The sequence below is a fragment of the Falco naumanni genome, chromosome 8, assembly GCF_017639655.2.
Source record: "Falco naumanni isolate bFalNau1 chromosome 8, bFalNau1.pat, whole genome shotgun sequence".
Classification (NCBI taxonomy): Eukaryota; Metazoa; Chordata; class Aves; order Falconiformes; family Falconidae; genus Falco; species Falco naumanni.
Genome location: NC_054061.1, coordinates 37,744,874 through 37,765,691, shown reverse-complemented (window position 1 = coordinate 37,765,691; position 20,818 = coordinate 37,744,874). Strand labels below are relative to the sequence as shown.

General features: G+C 38.4%; 1 protein-coding gene across 1 annotated transcript in view; it reads right to left on the bottom strand.

Annotated features, from left to right (window-relative positions):
* Window positions 1-1,241: 1,241 nt before the first annotated feature.
* GYPC (glycophorin C (Gerbich blood group)) overlaps window positions 1,242-20,818 on the bottom strand; it is a 34,722-nt gene continuing 15,145 nt past the window's right edge. Inside the window, exons 2-3 of the mRNA XM_040603151.1 lie at window positions 8,466-8,516; window positions 1,242-6,035 (exon numbers count right to left, since the gene is read on the bottom strand). Of these exons, the coding sequence (XP_040459085.1) occupies window positions 5,839-6,035; window positions 8,466-8,516 (248 nt within the window). The 3' untranslated portion in view covers window positions 1,242-5,838. The remainder of the gene's footprint in view (window positions 6,036-8,465; window positions 8,517-20,818) is intronic.

Here is a 20,818-nt window from a genome sequence, read left to right as displayed (position 1 = left end):
TTTGCATGCTCTATTAAGAAAAATTCTAGCCTACTATTCCTTTTTGATCTACATTCTTATTAAAACAACATAATTGGCAATTCTAGAAGTTCATGGTATTTTAAAAGAGAACAAAAATATGAGAACAGTCTTTTAAATGCTGAAAATGACAACTTTAATTATAAAGTTATTTGTTTCTTCGTATTTTAGCTGCTTTTTCTTTTTTCAATTCAAAATATAGTAGATTTACACAAGCAGTGTAATTTATTTTGAATAGCTTTGGTAAATACAAACATTATAGTCAGTTTTAATGTACAATCAGCAGTAAGCTTTGAATGTCCTGTAGTCTCTATTCTTGTCATAGCACTACTGCAATTCCAATAGACTTTAATACAATGCATCAGATATTTTTCATCATACATACAGTTCAAAACAATAGAAAAATGGTGTGAAGGCAAGAGGTTATGCTGAAAGATCAGCACTTACAAAGATTTCTGCTTTAATTTAGTGTGTTTCTGATATGGATGAGAATGCGGTTTTTTTAGGGAGGATAAATATAGTCAGTGAAATTCTTGTCACGCTGAATTCAGTGGGATTTTATCCCAACCACACAAGGAACAGTTGTGTAGAATAAGGATTCCTTATTTCCAGTCCCTGACAATATTACCACCTTGAACTAGAGAAGGACCTCTACTACTATAGACTTTTAATTCCTTTGTAACATGGTTGGAAATTTTACTCATCGTGTAACTTTTTGTTTGATATCATTATTTTCCTTTATCAGCTATCTGCATTTCCAGACATCAGATGTGTGCTCATTGCTTGTTCAGGGGTTCTTCAGTTTTCTGCCTTACATGAACTGCTGCTGTGAAGCTTCTGCATTTTCTAAACATACAAAGTTTTCTTATGTGAAGAAGTGAAAGATTTTAGAAAATGCAGTAAACAGCTCTTAACACTTTAAGGTGAGTACCCTTTTGGTGTGTATTTACCAGCATTTTTTGATTGGACTTGCACATGCAAGGAATTCAAACACCTCATATAATTCAAAGAAATTTGAAGTCAGCAGTTACCTTCAGTAAATACACTTCGGTTTCTCCAAACAGCAATATCTATTTTGTTTGATGAAAAACTGCTCTCCATCTCTAGTGACATCTAATTAGTTTCTCCTAGTCTGTATATTTTCATGAATGTACATCTTGTCTAGATGTTCTCTGTATTCTGTGAGGAATCCTCACAGGCTTTAGCTAGTTGTGCTATTCTACTTTTCCTGCCGCTATAAATGTTTCAGCACTTGTCTGCGTTCCTTGCTGAAAAGGAATAGCCCTCTTTTTTTTTTTTGATATTATTTTTTTTTCCTGTCCTGGTGTTCCACCAATGATCCTTAGGCTTGATTTAAAAGAAAAATTGATATTGATGTTCTGAGGGATCCAATGGAACTACTTTTAATAGTTCCCCAAAGTGATTTGGTCCTGTTGTTCTAAAATAAAATTAAAAAAAAAAAAAAGTTACCTTGACTAGTGGCTGATTAAATCCTCCTCAGGACCGCATTAATGTGCAATGTCACATTGGATCTCAGGAAAACCTGGAATGATAGAGGCCAAGCCCCAGAAAAATATGCATACCGGGTCCAGCAATGGGTGGCCAGACACACATTTGTGACTGGCTGCTTTTGGACAGAATTACTCTGCTGAGCTGTAATGCTGCTATAGGGGCTGACGCTGGCAAGCAGTCATTTTTGTGCAGGGGAGGACTGTACAGGTATGCTCCAAAAATTAGAAGAAATTGAGTTCCACATGTTAAAGCAGAATAGCAGAATATTGAATCTGTGAAGATTGTTTTCAAGTTTCCCAAGAGACGATTTAAAAAGAGACTCATATTCCTTTGAAAGCAATGGGTTTTTCCAGTGAGAGAATTTGAAAGCTCCATGGACCCAATCTTAAAGCTCACCCACATAATCAGAAATTTTGTGTTTAACTCTTGTCATTTCCATATATCTTTTAAAAATGTCTGATGTTCCTACAAGATCATGTTTATCTTTTCTATTCCGGCTCCAGCAAATACTGGTTATTTCAATGCACAGCTTTCCTGTACATCATCTAAAAATGACTTATACTTTTAAAAGTAGACCTGTGGCTTTCTATGCAAAGTGGGATTCAACAATCTTTCATAGGGCATTAAGGCCTCAGGAAAAAAACAAGTTGCTTGAGGGATCATCATGCTTCTCCCTTGTTTAGTGAACACTGGAGTTTATAGCACTAAATTTGACTAACTACAGAACTTGCAGTGCTATTTTAAACCCATTTTCTGTCAACATGTGGCATACACGATGACTCTGTAAATCAATCTCAGGTCAGGTTGGTCATGTTTGACCAAATTTGACACAGGATTGGCAATCCAAACCTAAACCTTTTTGAAAATTGGTTCTGGTCTGACAGAGAGGGACATGGTATCTTCATGGATAAAACCGGATAAATAAATGCATAAGTAAATGGCCAATCATTTGCCATAGGAAAGGCAGTAGGGGTCTAGATAGGAACCTGGGGGACAGCAAGCAAGAATGGCAGTCACAGTTGGGGAGATGGGGCACCAGAGAGCTGCAGGACAACAGGCCACAGCAGTGGAGAGAGCTGGGGTGAACGTATGTGGGAGAAAAAGAAACTGTTCCCTTAATTCTATTCAGGAAGCAAATTGTAAAAATCATTTCATCATCAGTGATCAAAAGCTATGGCTGTCAACTGGGATGCTTCAGCATTGCACATGATGTTTGTCTTAGCACAACATGTTGCTTGCAGAAGGATGTTTTGCTAATTAGTCCTAAATGTTATAGGAAGTTTGTCATGCACTCTTTTCACAACTACATTGAATGACTTAAGACAGTAGAGTTATTGTATAAGTAGAAAATAGCAGGATGAAGCCATTACAGTCTGCCAGTCATCACATGTCATGAGCTTTCTTCATTACAAAGCAAAATTTGTCCTGAAAAACCCAAATAATTAGAAAATCTTCACAAACCATCTTTTCTCTCCATTCAGTGTGCTTGAGTCATTTCCAAATATGTAAAGGCCTGGAACCCAAAAGGATACTGTGAAAAATAAACTAACTGAAACCACAGCTCTTGCTATAGTCACTGCTCTGCAAGTATTCAAAGTGGCTCATTACCAACAGGGAAGCTGTTCCTCTATGTTTGAACTGTTTGTCAGCCTAGATGAACAGGGAAAATGGGATAAAGAGATTTAATTAAGCTACTAAGAAGTGATATAGTCAAAGACCCATAGTTGCATTCAGTTCAGATTTAGGGGAAGCAATGACACAAAGCCTGGTGTTGACTGAACTGGTAAGAATTGGCTGAGCTCCACTGAACTTATGTTGTACCACCAGAAAATCTGGTCTCTATAGTTCCAGCGTGGACAGTTAGTCTGTCTCAGTTCACCCCATAATTACAAAAATCACACGCACCCCAAAAGAGGCACTAATTCAGGTCCTCCTGTGTATCAAGTATGACACAGTTGTCTAATTATAATCAGCAGGCTCAAGTAGCAAAAAAACAGAATTTTATGACTGGGGAGACAGGCAGGAATTTCTTCCCCATGTCCCTCACACCTTCCTCTAAAGTAAATTTTCTTTAACAGCCAAACTAACATTACATGGTTCTGCATATATGAAAGGAAACAAGAGGCTAGTAGTCCTCTGTAAGTCCTGCTAGCACTGCCCGAAAGTGTTTTGGTGTTCCCACACCTTGTGTGGGAGATGCCGCAGAGCTCAAGTCACCCCATTTACCCTGTCTTCAGAGGAAATATTTACATTTTTATTGAACTGGAGGGTCGGGGGTCTTCAGCTTTACAAATTCAGTCTTACAGATAAGTTTAATTAATTTCTCCAACACTTGTCCCAGAAAAATAAAGCGAGATATCTTACAAAAAAGTGGTAAAAAGAATAAAATAGTAATGTACCTTAGAAGAAAGAGTCAGATGCATAATATCAAAATATTTGAGCTCTACTAGTGCTGGGTTTTGTGCATTTTATACTGCACTAGCCACAGAATACAACATGGTTGTGCAATAGTATATTACAAAAAATATCTTCAGCATTTAGTAAATTTGGCACGATTATGATATTCTTTGGTTATAATGCAAGCACACAGGGATTTAAGATTAAAAAATCAAAGGCATTTGGATTCTAAGAATAATTCAGAGTCCATCTCCTTCAGGAACTGAGAAAAGACTGAGATTGTGATTAAAAGACAAAATTGTCCCATTTTGTCACTTAAGTCCCCTTTTCTTGTTCAGATCTGTCTTCTCTTCCAGCATTTTTGATAATGAATACTGGAGTCCAGGAGCTTTCCAAGCTTTAGTGCCAAGAAATGAGCACAAGTGATCATCAACAATGACTTGAAAGCACAGTTGTAGATAATTTTATATATATGTACATACATATATAGATTAAAACACAGGAAAAAACATACTGAATTTAGCAGAGCTCATCAATGTCTTATTTGCTATCATGTGTTTCTCCCCCTCTATTTTCAGTAGTCCAGGGCACCATCGCAGCTGGGGATGAGCAGGTGCAGAGAACAATTATCCCCTTTCCAGAGCTAATTGTGGGCTCCAATTAGGAAGCCAACTTACTGGGGTAAAGAAACTCATCACTATCAATTCTTAGGCGAGGAACAAGATCTTTTCATGAGGCCCACCATGACTAATCTTTTTATTTATTTATAATAAAGCATCGATCGTAGGTATAATTCTCTTACTTAGCACAATACAGAGGCCATACAGAGGGAGACATCAATACAAGCCAGTGGGATGCAGATGAACAAGCTTATTTATAGTGGCAGTCTTATAGTTGCATCTGTGAAAGATTTATCTGTATCTGCACCAGAACTGAATTCCTCTCCCTGAAAAAACCCAAAATTCTGCTGGCGGGCATTCAAGAGAATTTTCCAATGCGAAATAAATAAATAAATACTCAGGCAAAAATATCTTACATAAAAAAATCTAACTGAGCTCCATTGTTTCAAAAGGCCTGCTCAAACCAAAATGCTTTACCTTTTAATTTCTATCTATTTATGCATGCGTGCAGGGAACTTACCAACTAACTGGAATCATAGTTGTAAGTCCACTGACTATTATACACTACATTGTGACTTCCAACATTTTGCAGTTCTCAAGCTGCCATGCAGAGCAAGTTAGAAAAAAATCCTTCATTCTTACATTTTCCATGTTTTCAGTTTATTTCTTTGAAGTGTCTTTGACTTTTATATATATAAAATAAAAAAAAAAAAAAAAGTAAAAATTCCCAATCTAAATCCCCAAACAAACAAAGTCCCCTGTGCCCATAAAATTGCACATTTAAGGGGAAGGGGGAGATATCTGGGCTATAAAGCTATTTTTGTTGCAGCTACATCAGCTTTATCTAGTTTAATGTTTGTTCTGTGACCATTTGAAATTCAATTTCAGGTAGTTCTGTATCATATCAACATAGGATGCATCATTAGCTCTAAGAGGGTGTTTTCCATTGGCATCTGCTATTTTCACCAAATGTCAAGGCTTGACATTTGCTATCTGTACCTGGTGTTGGTGTATCACTCATACTGAGATTTTGTTTCTTCTTATCTGATACTGATTTCAACTGTGACCAGCTGTGTTGCTAATAAAATCAACAGGCAAGTATCTGGCATTTAGTTCTTCACCGGTGGAGGAAAAGAAACAACGCAGTGACAAAAAAAAAAAAAAAGTAAAGAGATACTTTTCAATTAGGATGCTTGCCTGTCTCCTCATATTATCCATCTCTCAGCCCTTCTGTTGATGTAGCATTTCTGATTGATTCCCTTGGGGAAGTCTCCATGGAAATCCTTGCCTCTCAGATGAAATATTCCTTTTTGCTCTCATCCACTGCTTCCTGGAGAGCAGGGTCATTTTTCAAAGCAGCATCTGCGCTTTCAGCAAACTCAGTTCCTTTTGCCTCGTTGGTGTGGTAGGTGCCCTTATGCCTGTACATGTACCGGACCATCACCACCAGCAGGCAAATGAGGACAAATACCACCGCAGCAATCACACCTAGAGGAAAAAGACGAGTTAAATGTATTCCCAGTAATAAAATAGAAGCAGTGTCTCACAGCCAAACATCACAACTTTAATTACTTGATAGGGAAAAGCCTGTGTATCGTAAGGTGTTTGCATGTTGTGGTGGCCAGAGCCAGAACAGAGCCTGACACTGCAAAAAAAGCAGATGGGGTATGGATACTGCAGGAACGCAGGTCAAATTCTCACTAGCTTTCTTTCAAATCAATGGCTTGGTTTTGTTGAACTCATTGGAGATACAAGTTCACTACAAAATGAGGAGAAATAAGAGGACATAAAGGAAAACCCAGGTAGGTTTCTCTTATTCTTCTAGTAAAATATGTCCAGGCAAGTGTGTAGGTAACCTGGCCCTGCCTCCAAAAACATCCTCAGTATCAGGAGAAGTACAGGGCACTGGGTATTTTTTAGGAGACGTTCAACAAATAGCAGAGCTGTGTAGCTGCAGTACTGCTTTCTATTTGCAAGCTGCCATTTCGTGCTATGCTCTGATTAGGAAAGCCTGATTGTAATGAACGTGGAAGGGACACCTGGGAGGAGGAAAGGATTCTGGGCAGATCTTCCCTGTCTCCTGGACTAAGGCTAATTACTGGCAATGTGTTGACTGGACAAAAATTTCCATAGGTAACCCAAATGTGCATAAGACTAAATGGTGATAGGAAGCATTCCTACTGAAGGAAAGTAAATTCAAGTTCCAGGAGCGGTTGTGCAGAGAACACTGTGTGTCCTTGCTTCCCAGAGCTCTTTCCTTTTTTTTCTTTCCTACTGTGAAACGTAGAAGTCCATAAAAGAGAGGTACTCCTGACAAGTCCATTGCTAAATAATTACAAGATGCATCCCACTCCTCCCAGATCAAATTGTTCACATAAGAATTGTGAAAATAAATTATTTGAAGTTTATTCAACTTGTGTGGTTTTTAATTTTTTAACAGTTTTTGCATACAATTGGGATCCACTTAATAAACGCTTTAGCTGTGATTCCGTACAAGTACATGATACTGAGCTGATTCTAGATTCACACGGCTCCAGGAGTAAACCAAACATTAAAGAAATACACAGTAAAAAGCACCAGAACAGGAGATTCCTAGGAAAATCCCATATGTGGAGTATAAAGCTGCTATGAGGACACACTAAGTAGGAAGTAATCTGACTGATGGTAGGCATTTACAGTTCAGGAGGCTTCATCTAAGTTACTCCCCTTGGGCTTCTTCTACTGTCAGTAGATGGTATGTGTGCAGGTTTATTCCTCTTCTAGAACTGAATGCCTACATTTGGTCAGATGAATTGCTCCTTGGAAATCTCTACTATTCTACAGAGACTATGAGGTGTACGTACACAGTATCTCTTCTCTGTCCACTGTGGTCAAGATGTGTGGCAGGAATGGGTATCTCCAAAGCTTTAGATTTCTCAGCTTCAGTAAACTGAGTGGGGATATCCAGTTGGCACGAAAACATGGGAATGGGCAAATATTAGCAGGGTAAATAAAAATGATAATTATGTCTTAAAAAACATGGCTGCAATGTTATCCCACAGATTTTATGGTGCCTGGTTCTGGAAAGTGAGGTTACTGCTAGCAGAAATGAAATTACTTGTACGAAGAACTTTAGGTTTATAATAGCATCGTAGTTGCAGTGGGGGCTTCATCAATTTTTAGGACCTCACTGGTATCCCTTGACACAAGAAGCTTTAATAGGCTTTGGATGTAGCACAGTATTAATAAGCCTAAGGGACTAAGTACAAATCAATTTACCTGCTACTTGTTCATAGAAAGCTGAAATTAAAGTTACAGGAGATGGGACCTGAGGGAAAAACAGCAGAACCTCACTAATTTTCACTAATGATTGGTATACCCTCTTGTGAATGACTGAAATTAGTGCGTTAGCATGGAAATGAACAAACACAATAAAAATAAAAAGACAGGTTTTCTCCATGAACGTAGCTTTGCTCATTTATCCTGACAACTGTATTTAGTTTAAATGGATGAGAGAGCTTTAATGGAACACCAGGAAATGCACTGTGGTATATTCTGTAACAATAAAGGGTCAGCTGGTATGAGCTAGAATGGCTCAAATCAAAGCTGTTACACCAGTTCTGTATTAAATGACAATCTTGGCCCACTGAATAATGAAGAATATCAGAAGTTGACTTTGCTGCTGGACTGTTAGGTATTTTGTCCTAAAATAAGGAATGGATGGGGCTGGTACTGCTCTATATGGTTTATGCTCATTATCTCATCTTGTTATCTTGCCAATAGCCCCTCTGGGAGCAGATTTCCCACTGGTCTAATTAACTCTAATTGTGCCACTCCTGTTGCCTTGTCAGCCAAAGCAGGGGTTTTGTAAAATGCAAGAAACCAGCTAACCTGCTGTTTTAATTCTAATGGTGCTGCTTAGTATGGTCTTCTACTTACCTCCAATAACAGCCACATCTGCTCCAGCTGTGGGGGTCTCGATGTCTTCATCTATAAATAGATTAGAACATACAAAAGTTAATTAAAGAAAAAGGAATTGGATCATATGTAACAGCAGTAACTGTACTGGTGGTGCTGTATTATTTTAACCTCTGAAACTCAGAACTTAAACTAGATCTCTTGTTAGCAAAAGACATTTATGAAACTTCTCATTAGAGTTAGCTGTACTGTAACAGTTTTCTGTCACCATAACACTGGAAAATAAATAGCTAGCACATTATGCAAACTATCATGGCCCTGAGGGAAACACCCACTGTTTATTATGAGCACTTACCTGTAACATCCTCCAGTGAATGATTAAATTAAGAGGGTTTAGGTACTGCAATGCCTCTCAGAAAGGTAGTTTTGAGGAAAAAAATGTTGGTGCTTATTTATTTTCCCATTTATGGCTCTTTGGAGTATGGTCTGGATCTTGATTTGATGCAAATTAATCTGCCTTTATTGATTTCAATTAGTATTTATTTATTTGCAATACCCTGGTTTTAATCTTAGCATTTGTTTTCTTTTAAACTTACATTGGGAATGAAGGCAAGCCTGTTATGTGCGTGGTATAAAATATAGTCCCCACTTAGAGTAAGTTTGAATTTGGTGCTGATAAATCCAATTACATTCTTTCCTGGATTATAATTTATATAAAAAAGATAACTTTGCAATTTAAATGCAAAAAAGAAGTACCTGACCAGGTAAGAGACATGGTCAAGACGTAGGAAATCAGTCTGAAATGTTGTAAGCTGCTGAAAGAGCAGTTAGAATTTTAATTACATTTTTGTCGTAATTATAGCACTTACTAAGAATATCCAAAACAACTAATGAATAGCCAAAGTATTTTAAAGGGGAGAGGAAAACAAATCCGAAAAAATGGTGAGGATTTTTCTCTCATTATTAGATACAGACCTCAAGTGAAAGTCAATTCATATAGACAAGCATTTCTTCACTAGCTTCCCCTTAGGTGATCAGGGTACAAGTCTGACCTTGTTCTCTGCTCCTTGTTTCATGCTGTTGGTATCAGCACACTTAGACTTGAATTATATGGATGACTGAGAAGGTGATGAACTCCTGGAGTTTTTCCATGCTAGGTTTATGACAGGACACTCCTTTCTTTGTTTATTATTATACTATTTTTACAATTCTAAATGACATTTATTTCTGAACAAGGCAAAGAGCCTTATGTGAGGTCTTTTTTTAATTTCCCTTTGGTAAATACAGTAGATAGAAAAGTTCTCTGGAAAAGGTAAAAATGCTAATTCCAAATCCTTCTATAAATTCAACAGTGGCACTATGGCTGATAGCTGACTCTTTTGCTAAATCTGTGATATATGATGCAAGCATAAGACACCATCAGCAGCCTTCTCCTTACTTATGAGCAGTCTCTTATATCAAATTGCAATAAACTGAGGACAGCTAGGAGTCAAAGAATCACCCTCTTCCCAAACATGGGAGATGGTTTTTTTTCTAGAAAGCAGGAATACTTTACTCTCCCCTAGAGATCCTTCCCACACTTTCTTCCAGCTATACACTGACAGAAAGGTTGAGCACACCTTGTGTAATTTAAAAACTCTAATTACATCTATGTCCATTCAAAACCCGTGTGCCTCAGAAGAGATTAATTGCTTCAAGGTCAAATTGTTCTGTACTTCTTTATATACCAAATATATGCTGCATGCCAACAAAGCAGGCTCCTCTACAACAATCAAATACTTGAAGGTGTGAATTCTAAAGTGCTTCCCTAGCCACACAGCTTGCTTCCAAACATTAATTCCAGATCAAATCATTATCCCTTTAATTATAAAAAGGCATGCAAGCAGCTCTCTGCTCTTTCCTGTTGCTCCCAGGTGCCTCTCAGATGCAGATAACAAGCAGGTGCCTTATCTCTAGTACTTGCCACCACAGTGCTTTTTGATATTGGGTTACAGTATCATCACTTTGCAGAAAAGTTTTTATTTCCATACTGTACTTTCTAAGTTTCCAGAGGGATGCTGGACCCATATTGAGCTATCGTGTAGTTGGCACTGATCTGCTAAGCTGATGATGCTGGGCCTTTCAGCAGCCAGCTAACACCACGATGTGGCTTTACTCACCACAATTCCCATTTTACTGCAAGCATGAGAGTCTGACTTCTCCTTTGTGCATTGACTTGTGACCACAGAACAGGCTTCTTGTTCTCCCAGGTGGCCTTTTTACTGCATTATCCAGAGTGCCAGGACACTGCAGTGACTGCCAATGACCAGAAGTTGCCAGGATCTGCTCCTCAGATCAGTTCTGGAGCAACAATGCTGGTGGGGAGAGAGGGACTCTCGATGCCTGTCTCACAGCCTTTGAAATTTCATTTTGTCCAAAAACATTGAAGTAATTCATGGCAATATCAAAACATTGCTAGGCAGGGGCAGGGCAGGGGAAAGGAAGATAGTGTCGTTTGATACAAGCAGTATCAGCCTTCGTGAAACTTGATTGAAGAAAATGCAAGGCATGTGTTCATGAAATGAGGCCGTCTTCCCAGAGCAGAGGTGAGACGACAGCCACTATCCAGACAAGAATCTACACCTGGTCAGGAACCTCAGCATGGTCTCTCTAAACTTCAGCTCAGTCTATGCGAGAAATACACTGCATTACTGTGGGACTGACTCTTCACTTCTGAGGCAAAAAAGGTATCTATCATAGTGGAGGAATTTTTAGCTGATGGCTGTAGGCTTTGGCCTTCTTGTACCTTTTTTATTCTGCTCTCCTTTGCAGTCAGAGCACTCAGAGGATGGTGTTTCAGTAACTGCTGTTGCACCTGTTTTGGTTATTTTCCCTTGTTTCAAGGACATCTTTTGTGTTATCTGCTGCTAAATTGTCCTTGCAAAACTTCCTCTCACTGTTACACTGGCCCTTGTCCATAGCTACAATCTGGTCTCAAAAGCATTTAGACAGCGTTGTGATTTAGTGCTATTGGTTGCCATGACACACGGAAATCAAAAGATTCTGGGAAAACTTGTTTTTCATAAAATCTCTGGCCATCAGAATCAGTTGGCTAAATCAAGAATAGAACATACAAATCAAATTGCCTGTTGTTGGAAAGTATGTTTCTAAAAGCCAGAATGAAGGGAAAGAAATGCCTTTGTCTCATGACCTGAAATTCATCAAATTCCAGTTCTGCCCATAAACTTACAGATAAGGAATTTTGCAATAGAAGTACAATTGCTACCTGTCTCATTCTCATCAATCAAATCATGATGAGAAAGCAGCAGCTTCTGAAAACCCTAGGAATATTCCTGACTTAAATGCTGCAGGCAGATCTCTGGCTTTGCACTTCAAAGGTGAAAAGCCAGTACAACTAGCTTTTATCTTAATGTAGTCAGTGGTGAGTTTTCCTGCTAAATTTGTTGGTAAATTTGTTAAAGCATCTCTTCCAGGTGCAATTTTCAAATAAAACTTGACTTTTATTGATTTTGAGAGGTATTTTCTAGCTTAAACTGATCCCATTCCAGTTTGGCTGAGGAGCACTTGTTGGAAGGAGGCAGGTCCAACAGTGAAGATGTTTGAGGTTCAGCACTCTCCTTGTTTTGCTATGCACTTCTCCTGGCAGTTGCAATGGTTTCTTTTATTTTTTAAATCACAAATCTCAACCAGTAAAAGCCATAAGTCACTTTCTGTTTAAAAATTATGACACTGGCTTTAAAATAATTTAAAACTTTTTTTTTTATTTGCCATTTCTTTCATACCTGAGCTTCATTCAAGCCTTACTTTCCTGCCCTGCCCTTCTCTACAATTCCAAAGAAGAAAATGTGCTTTGTCGATTAAAACTGAGGTTTTGGTATGCTTTTGTGACACCAGGAAGCAGATCTTTAAGGAAAACACAAAGCATTATGAGAATCCTGATAAAGACGCAAGACTTATCAGTGAGCTACTTTAGGAGCATTACCACATTAAGGCATTCAAACTGACAAGCTATTCAACTTAAATGACGATGGGAAGAGCCATATTCGTTCCCAAAATACTTTCTCCCATCCAGCATAGAAAGCACAATTTCAGATCCTACTACTTGCAGAAAACAATGACACATGCTTCTGTGGCTACTGTCAGTGACACACGGGATAAACTTGTAGCGAGGTTCAAGCTTTGTAGTTTTTCAGGCATCAATTTTTGCCTGCTAAAGGAGTTTCCAGAAAAAAAAAAAACAAAAACCCCACAAACATTTGGTACTTGCACCCTTAGTGGTTTTACACTCAACACTGTAAGTTAGCAATTGAAGTACCTACATATTTGCTTGTTATGGATTTACACGTGGAAAAAGCATGAAAGGAGAACTGTAGCTGCAAAGGGATCCCCATTCAGCACATTTGATATGAATGCACGGGAATCATCATACGGAATAGACAAGGGTGCAAATTACCAGCTCTCTGCTGTGTAAATCCAGAAGGGCAATTTGATGGGATAACACAGACCTCACCCCAAACTTCTCAGTGTCTCTCTCATTTCCTGAGACAAAGCTCCAAATTAAAGCTAAGTAGTGTTGAATATAGAAAGACACACACACCACACACACACACACCCGGATTACAGTTTGTGTTGTCACAATTTCCTTGCAGCTGTGGGTAATGCTGCTGTTTTGGAGTGGGTGAGTCAAACTGAGTGAATATACAGATATCTGTGTGCGATAAGCAGCTTTTACAACCCAGTTTTCAAAGTCACTCAGCACCAGTCAGGCAGCACTGCTCCTGCTCCTGCCTTTCAGGATTTTCCTACCCACAAGCTTGCGCTTTTCATTCTTAGCAACGTAAGCCATCTCTTATCATGATGCTCCATTGCTGCCTGCTTGGGGTTACAATCTCAGACAAAGCCTTGGCTGCTAAATTGCACTCAGGTAGGTCTCTAAGCGCTTTCTTGGGCAACTCATTTTCTCTCTTGATGTGCCTGTTTATTGCATAAGAAATGCTTGAAATTCATTCCATCCCTGTGAATGAGCTGAGCTCCTTAGGGCAGTCATTTCCTTCTTAGGGCTTTCCTGGGCGTGCAGACTAGGAAATGCGCCATAAGATTTAATCTTCAATCAGCTCACCTAACCACCTTATGAAAAATACTGCTGCTAGGGGGACTTTTCCAGGTGAGGAACAACCCAACCTTATCTCAGTATATCTATGGATGTGCTTTGTAGAACCACCTCAAATATTGACTGTGTTGTCGCAGGTGCATAAGCAATCTGTAGGCTTTTGAATTCAACTATTAAATGTTTAATGTTTTTCTCTTAAATAGCAGTAAAATCTATCTGCTTACTTCCAGTAAACAAGGGAGATGTTCAAAGTGAATAATATCCACTTCATGGTTCACACCAGATAATAATGGGATTCAGAGAGGGATTTTGCCTCCGTACTGGTTGTTCTTTCAGACATACATACATTTGAAAGAGAGCTTTAAGTATAACTGGAGATTAATGAAATACAGTTGACTCAGTAATACTGAGTCTAGTAAATTATTATCTATCTTTTGGATTGTATCAATTGACCTAATACAACATACCATACTAATTTTGCATTATTTTTTAAAAGTTGTAATTTTAAAGGAAGACTGCCCTTTTCTGTAAAGAATTTAGTTGGAGTTTCAAAAGCACTCATCCCTGGTATAATTGCTTCCACTGAAAATGATAGTAAGGTATTTGACTGGGTTCAGTAAAACATAAACCTCTGGAAGTATTGAGGAATGTACAGAGTCTACCAGGAAGCTTCTGCAATTCTTAAAAGCCTTTACTATAATTTCTGCAATTTTTATTTTTTTAATATTATGTATATTAAAATGTATTTATTATAACTGTTCCTTTCTCAGGGGCTCTTTTTGTGCTTTGTACGCTCTTCTGCAGTCATCATTCCTCTTGACTGTAAAAGCAAGTCTTAATGTGTCCCTATTGCCACCACTGATGCAAGACTTTTCTTACCACACATTTAGTATGGAAGAACTAATGAAGTCTTAACATCTCCATTGTTTATGCAATGGTGGTAAGTCCTCCTTGCCCTTTGGTTTCTGTTTGTGCCTTGCCAATACATTGCATTCATGAGAAAATCATTAATCTATTAACCTTAGCACACTGATTTAATTTACAAGCTATAGTTAGAACTGGTTCACTGCAGCTGCATGTGTAAAAACAAGTTGAGCCAACTTCTGAAAACTTCATGTTAAAAATATGTTAATTGCTCAAGTTGCTCTCTGGCCTGTGTTACAATATCAGATGCATTGCACTAAGGCCTTTCTGGATTAAAAAAAAAAGTCATTACCTATTTTAATATTTGCCACTAAGTGTGCAGTGCCCTGCCAGAGCTGGCATCTCTTATCCTGAAGGGTCATCAGCCTGAACCCATCAATTTGACACATTCTGCTGAAAAAGCCATCACCATCTCCCATTAGATAATAAAACACATCAAGGCTGTTCTTTCAAAATTAAGGAACAGTTTCTCATCTGTCAATCTGGAAAAGAGACAGAATAATTTGGCTTCCATTTATATACTAAATTATTATAAGGACAATAATGGTGACATACAACAACAACAACCAGATGATCTTTTTGGTAATTATATGGACAGTGCTGCAAATGTGAGGTAAATCATGCTGACTAAAAATATCTACAAAATTAAAATGCACTGGGCCCAATCCTCTTGCTATTCTAGCTAGCAAGTACTTCATCATTAGTCCTGAGACAATAAAATCCAGTTTCATCCAATTAAAATAAAAACATATTCAAGACTTTTCAAACTTTGTAATAAAGTGATTATAAAAAGATATTGTCAAATTAGTTTAATTAGATTAGGGTTGCCACACAATTTTAGCAGTTCTTATTTGATTCTGGTATGCAGTGTCAGCAAAATATTTTTGTACCATTCTAGAATGTTATAAAGGAGATAAGAGAAAACATGTTTTCTAATGCTTGAGGAAGTAACGGCTTCACTCACACAGTTTTTCCTTCTTTTGTGAAGCTGAATTGCACTTGAGTCTTGGGGAAAATCAGAGATGGAAAGACACTAAAAATGAGCTTGTAAAAAATAATCATATGATATCCTTACTGAAAAGAGGGACAAGGAGGAAATGTTCATGAAATATGAGAAATTATTTAAGTGAAAAGTAGTAAGGATCTTTTCAAACTGAACAGACCTTCTATATTTTGTAATAAAAAATAAAAGAAGAAAATTATTTAAAGGATTACATAATCCATAAAAGCACAGATTTTTCAATTAAATCAAACTTCTGCTTATCCCCTCCAAAGAACCCTCCATCCCCAATTCCCTTTTTGGTTTGAACCACATACTCTTTCTTTTCATTTTATTTGCACTTACTAGAAATATACTTTAGAGTCCTTTAACTCCTTAACTCAAGGTAGCTGAATACCAACTACCGATTTTGATGGCAATTAAGAAAAGTGCATCCAGTAAGAGCATTAAAATGGCAATCCCACCTTAGAAGTACTAAATGTTACAACCTTAAAGTTCCCGTACAGCGTGGTGTTTGAGAGAGAGCTTATTGTAGGCCCATGCCCTCTCTCGTAACAGATATTTAACATGTCCTGTGTGTTCACACTGATGTATATATACAGTAAAAAACTGGCAGAGAAATTCAGATGGATCTGTCTGCTGCTTATAGCATCAGGGAAGTCAAGAAGGATTCGGAGCCAGTGAAGAAATCCAGAGCAAAGGAAAAGTTGGAGAAAGGAGCTGCCTCCCTGGGACTGGAGCTCCTTAGCAAGAGGGCAGTGAAGCTCACAAAAGGATGCTGTAAAAATCTTGGTTTTAGAGATGGGATGTTTGAAGCCACCAAGGCCCACCCAGAGGTGGTCTTGCTGCTCATGTATAGTGGTGGGTTTTTGCTGTGCTCCTATGGGAAAGCTGCTTGATGTCTGAAGAGCCAATGCTGCCTTCTTATCAAACAAAGGTGTGTGAAGTGTGTGGACCTGAAAGAATGTCTTTTTTTTTTTTTTTCCAAAAAAATACTGTGTGTGGCAACTTCCAAGTTGTGCCCTGTTTTGTCTGCCTCATGTTTATAGTAATATCACTGTCAAAAGTTCCTTACTTTTCCATGGAAATACGTTAATGTAACCAGGCCATCATTTATATTTTTCCTCCAGAACCATCAAAGTTGGCTCATGCACCAAACATACAACATCTTGCTGGGGAAGGTGAATTGACCTGGTATTGCTTCATTAAAGGAGTGACAAAAGGGGTATGAATCAATCCATAAGGTACAGTCCACAAGCTGGATGTTTCCCTGCATATGTCCCTCTTCCTCCCACCTCCCTTACCTTCATCAGACCAAAGTACTCCTTTTGGGGGCTTTTTAATTGGGAAAGTTTTGAAAGAAACACTATCTGGCAAATAATTTTTGCCTGACTTTCCTCCAAAGTCAACAATTTTAAGATCTAGTCAGTTTTTTCTGAATCAAAATAGGAACAAACCAGCCATTTGCTCATTCATTGAGATCAAAGCTGAATGGAAAGGAGTCACTGTCTTAATTGATTAACTATTACAAATGTTACAAATGACCATAGGTAATCAAAGGAACTGACTATGGACATAGTGAAAGCCCATCTGGCAACCTCTAACAGATACTTAACTTGTAATTCTGGAGGAACAGCGCATGAAAGAAGCACACTTTGGTGACCTAAACTTTTCATGTTAGAAACATAAGCATAAAAATTTGAGCCAGAACCTTTGAGTGGAAAGTCAGAGGCCAAGAGGTTTTGGAGAACATGACAATTCCTTCCCAACCCCTTGTGTAAATGGTTATACAATGCAGTAAGACACTGTTAAATTCCTTGTAATTATTTACCAAGATGTGCTTTTAATCTGTACCTAACAGCTCTACCAGCCCCAGTCCCAACTCTCAGGTCTTTTGACCATGTCATCAGAGGATAAGGTGATCTCTGTGTTTCCTAATGTTGCCGTGCTTGACATTATGACCTTAATAACTTCTCAAGATTAGGCTTTACATTTGAAACAGCCCATTTTTATGGATATGGAACTATTCAAGACGAACAGTTAAAATGAGGCCCCCTAACTAAGACAGACAGAAATGTTTGTTAGTCTTTGAAATATTTCCATTGAATACATTTGGCACCATTTTTGCATCAATTTTCTCTGTCCCTGCTGTGTGCCTGAATGTTCTTGTAACCTTCACAGGTTTTGACTCCGTTATTAAACTGCAACTGTTTCTAAAGGAAGAGCAGGCAAACATAAGCACTTTGCCTCCATTTTCATGCAAACTGTAGGCTGGAGAGAAAAGGGAGACTAGAGTAGTCCAGCAGTGAAGGAACGGGGGCAAGGACTCAGCAATTTTAAGCTCTGTTTAGCAGCACATGCTTTCCAGGCATCATGCATGCAGATCCAGAGGAGCTGCAGCGAGTTGAATGGGGAGCTGTTGTGGGATGGAGCTGTTGTATGCTGGGGCTGGGATTTTTAGGGAGCAGAGACATAAATCTAAAAGGAAGAGTATTTCACTGGTTCTGTTGCTGGCAGAAAACTTCTTTTAATGAACACACACATGCAAGGAAAGAAATGTGGTGATTATTCTATTCAGGCTGATAAAGTCCGTTTCTCATTTTGAGATGAAAAATCTTGATTTTGTGTTTAAATTACAGGTGATATGATCAAATTACAGCTGATGTCATCTAGAAATCACCTGGAGCCTGGCAAAATCCTGCAGTTACGCACAAAAATATTATCCTGACAATGCAAAGAATGTAGTGCTAGTCTACTTTCCTTAGAAAAGCATAATTATTTTCCCAACACGGCCAGGTTTCTTCCTTTATGTCTCATTGCCACCACCAATATTTTGTAGCAAAGCAGTCCAACAGGTGACACAGTTCTTGCAAACAGGAACTCTCTGTGCTTCATCCTCTAGCTTATTTGATATGAATTGTATTCATCTACATCCAGCTCCTACACCAGTGCTTGCCTAAGGCGCTCTGTAGTAAGCATTGCAAGTGGAAATGTCAGGATGTTTAGCATATGCTCTTTAGGGACACAGATCTTTCCTGGAGCACTGACGAGGTTAATATTATTAATGGAGATACCTGTAATGGAAACAATCTTCCAAATGCTTTAAATATTGAGCATATTGAACAAAGAAAATAAAACGTGTTGAAACACCTTAGAAACTTGCAAGGCAAATAGTAGCCCAGGGCAACAACATTTCCCATTTTCCAAGGATTCTGCAATGAATATTCATATTTCATTTGCATATCTGCTCCATTTAAAAAGACAAAGCCCATTTTATTATCTCAAAAGCATTTACGTATCAGTCCAAGCTGTCTGAATTGAGTTGAGCAATTTTAGCAAAACTTCTTTGCCATCTATCATTTATCTGAGCAATTCTAGACAGATTGTGCAATAATTGTTGAAAAGAAAAAAAAAAAAAAGAAAAATATCTTGCTTGTTTATTATTTTTGGACAGTTGTCTGACATTATTTGACAAATAGCATATTGAATGCATTAACAGAGCTAAGCATGAAAAAACTTAATTGAAGCTGTATACTGAATGTGTCCGGTCCAGCTGGAACTATTAATTCCTTTTCCTTTTTCCTTTGCCTTTGCTTTGCCTTTTTCCTTTTTCCTTTTTCCTTTTTCCTTTTTCCTTTTTCCTTTTTCCTTTTTCCTTTTTCCTTTTTCCTTTTTCCTTTTTCCTTTTTCCTTTTTCCTTTTTCCTTTTTCCTTTTTCCTTTTTCCTTTTTCCTTTTTCCTTTTTCCTTTTTCCTTTTTCCTTTTTCCTTTTTCCTTTTTCCTTCTCCCTCTCCCTCTCCCTCTCCCTCTCCCTCTCCCTCTCCCTCTCCCTCTCCCTCTCCCTCTCCCTCTCCCTCTCCCTCTCCCTCTCCCTCTCCTTCTCCCTCTCCCTCTCCTTCTCCCTCTCCCTCTCCCTCTCCCTCTCCCTCTCCCTCTCCCCTTTTCCCTTTTCCCTTTTCCCTTTTCCCTTTTCCCTTTCCTACTCTATTTCTATTCTATGCTATGCTATTCTAAACATGCCTTCTTGAAGGAGATCCATTCAGTTCCAACAGAGGTGGGATGAATCCTGGGGGATGGACTGGGAATTTCTTTTCTCATCAACCAAGCAGCAAACCCAGAAGATTAGTTTAGATTAGAAGTCTAGCTTTCTATATATTATAGATATATCTATAATTAGGGAAAATAAATCCCAGCCCTTTCCAAAGCCTGTGCTGACGGCTTAGCCTTTCTATAAGTTATTCAGTAGATTTTTTTGCAGACCTTTCGACATGTACTGGTCAGAAGGGCTAGGTCTCCCCTACAGGTGCTTAAATAGTGTCTTACACTCAGCTTTTGCCTGCTATTTGCAGTCATGTTTATAAAAGCCATCTTATTGTGCCAAAGTTTAATGCTACTACATTCCTAACTAGAAAAGAACTCCATTTAGTTTAGTCTCCTAATACGGAGTCCTTTTTGTGTTACTGCTCACTTGAATGGCTCTCTGTAGACAAGTGTTGACTTTCATATAACTTGGAGAATGATAATAATTTCTGGGGCTTCTGTTTCTCTTTCAGATCTGGTTGAAGCTGGTCAGTGCATCCAAAAGTTCTTGATGGGAGGTGACAGATGGATGAACAGATGATTATGCAGACAGATAGACAGCAGGAACACATAAGACTCATTTCGTTAGGAAACTGGACTGAAAACAGAAGTAGCAGTGGGTACTTGGATAATATTAATATTTTGGTCACCAATTTAAAAAATGCCATGGTTTTGCAACCATTTCGCAGCTTGTATATGATATCCTTAGTGGTATAAACAGCAAAGGAAAAACGAAAGAGGCATTGCTGAGATTTTTTTCAGCTCCTTTTTTTGGTCAGAATGTTACATTTTTATGGTTTGGACTATATTTTAAACCTTTAAAACCAGATTTGGCTTGGAGAGCCCTGGCAATTTCAGTGGAGGATTAATGTGTGTCATTAAGCAAAGAAATATGGTCTAGTACTTTTCAATAGCAACTAATGCTTGCTATGGCACTTCTCTGATCAACATATTTTTCACTTACTGCAAAGCCTTTGGGCTGCTCCTTTCCTAAATGTATGAAATATATATGCAGGAAAGCTGAGGGTGAATTGTTGTGGCTTGAGCTGGCTGCTACATTGCAGCAGGAACTGGCATTCCTGTTCCTAACCCTTTTCCATTCGAGCTAATCCAGCAGAAAACCAGCCCAGCAAAAGGGAAGAGGTGGGTGGTATTTACCTATTGGCAACCTGATCCAAATCATCATGTAGTCTCACTGTCCATCGGTCTGTTAACTGGGAGTGGTTTGCTAGGTGCAGACAGAGCGGGCAAAACCCAGGA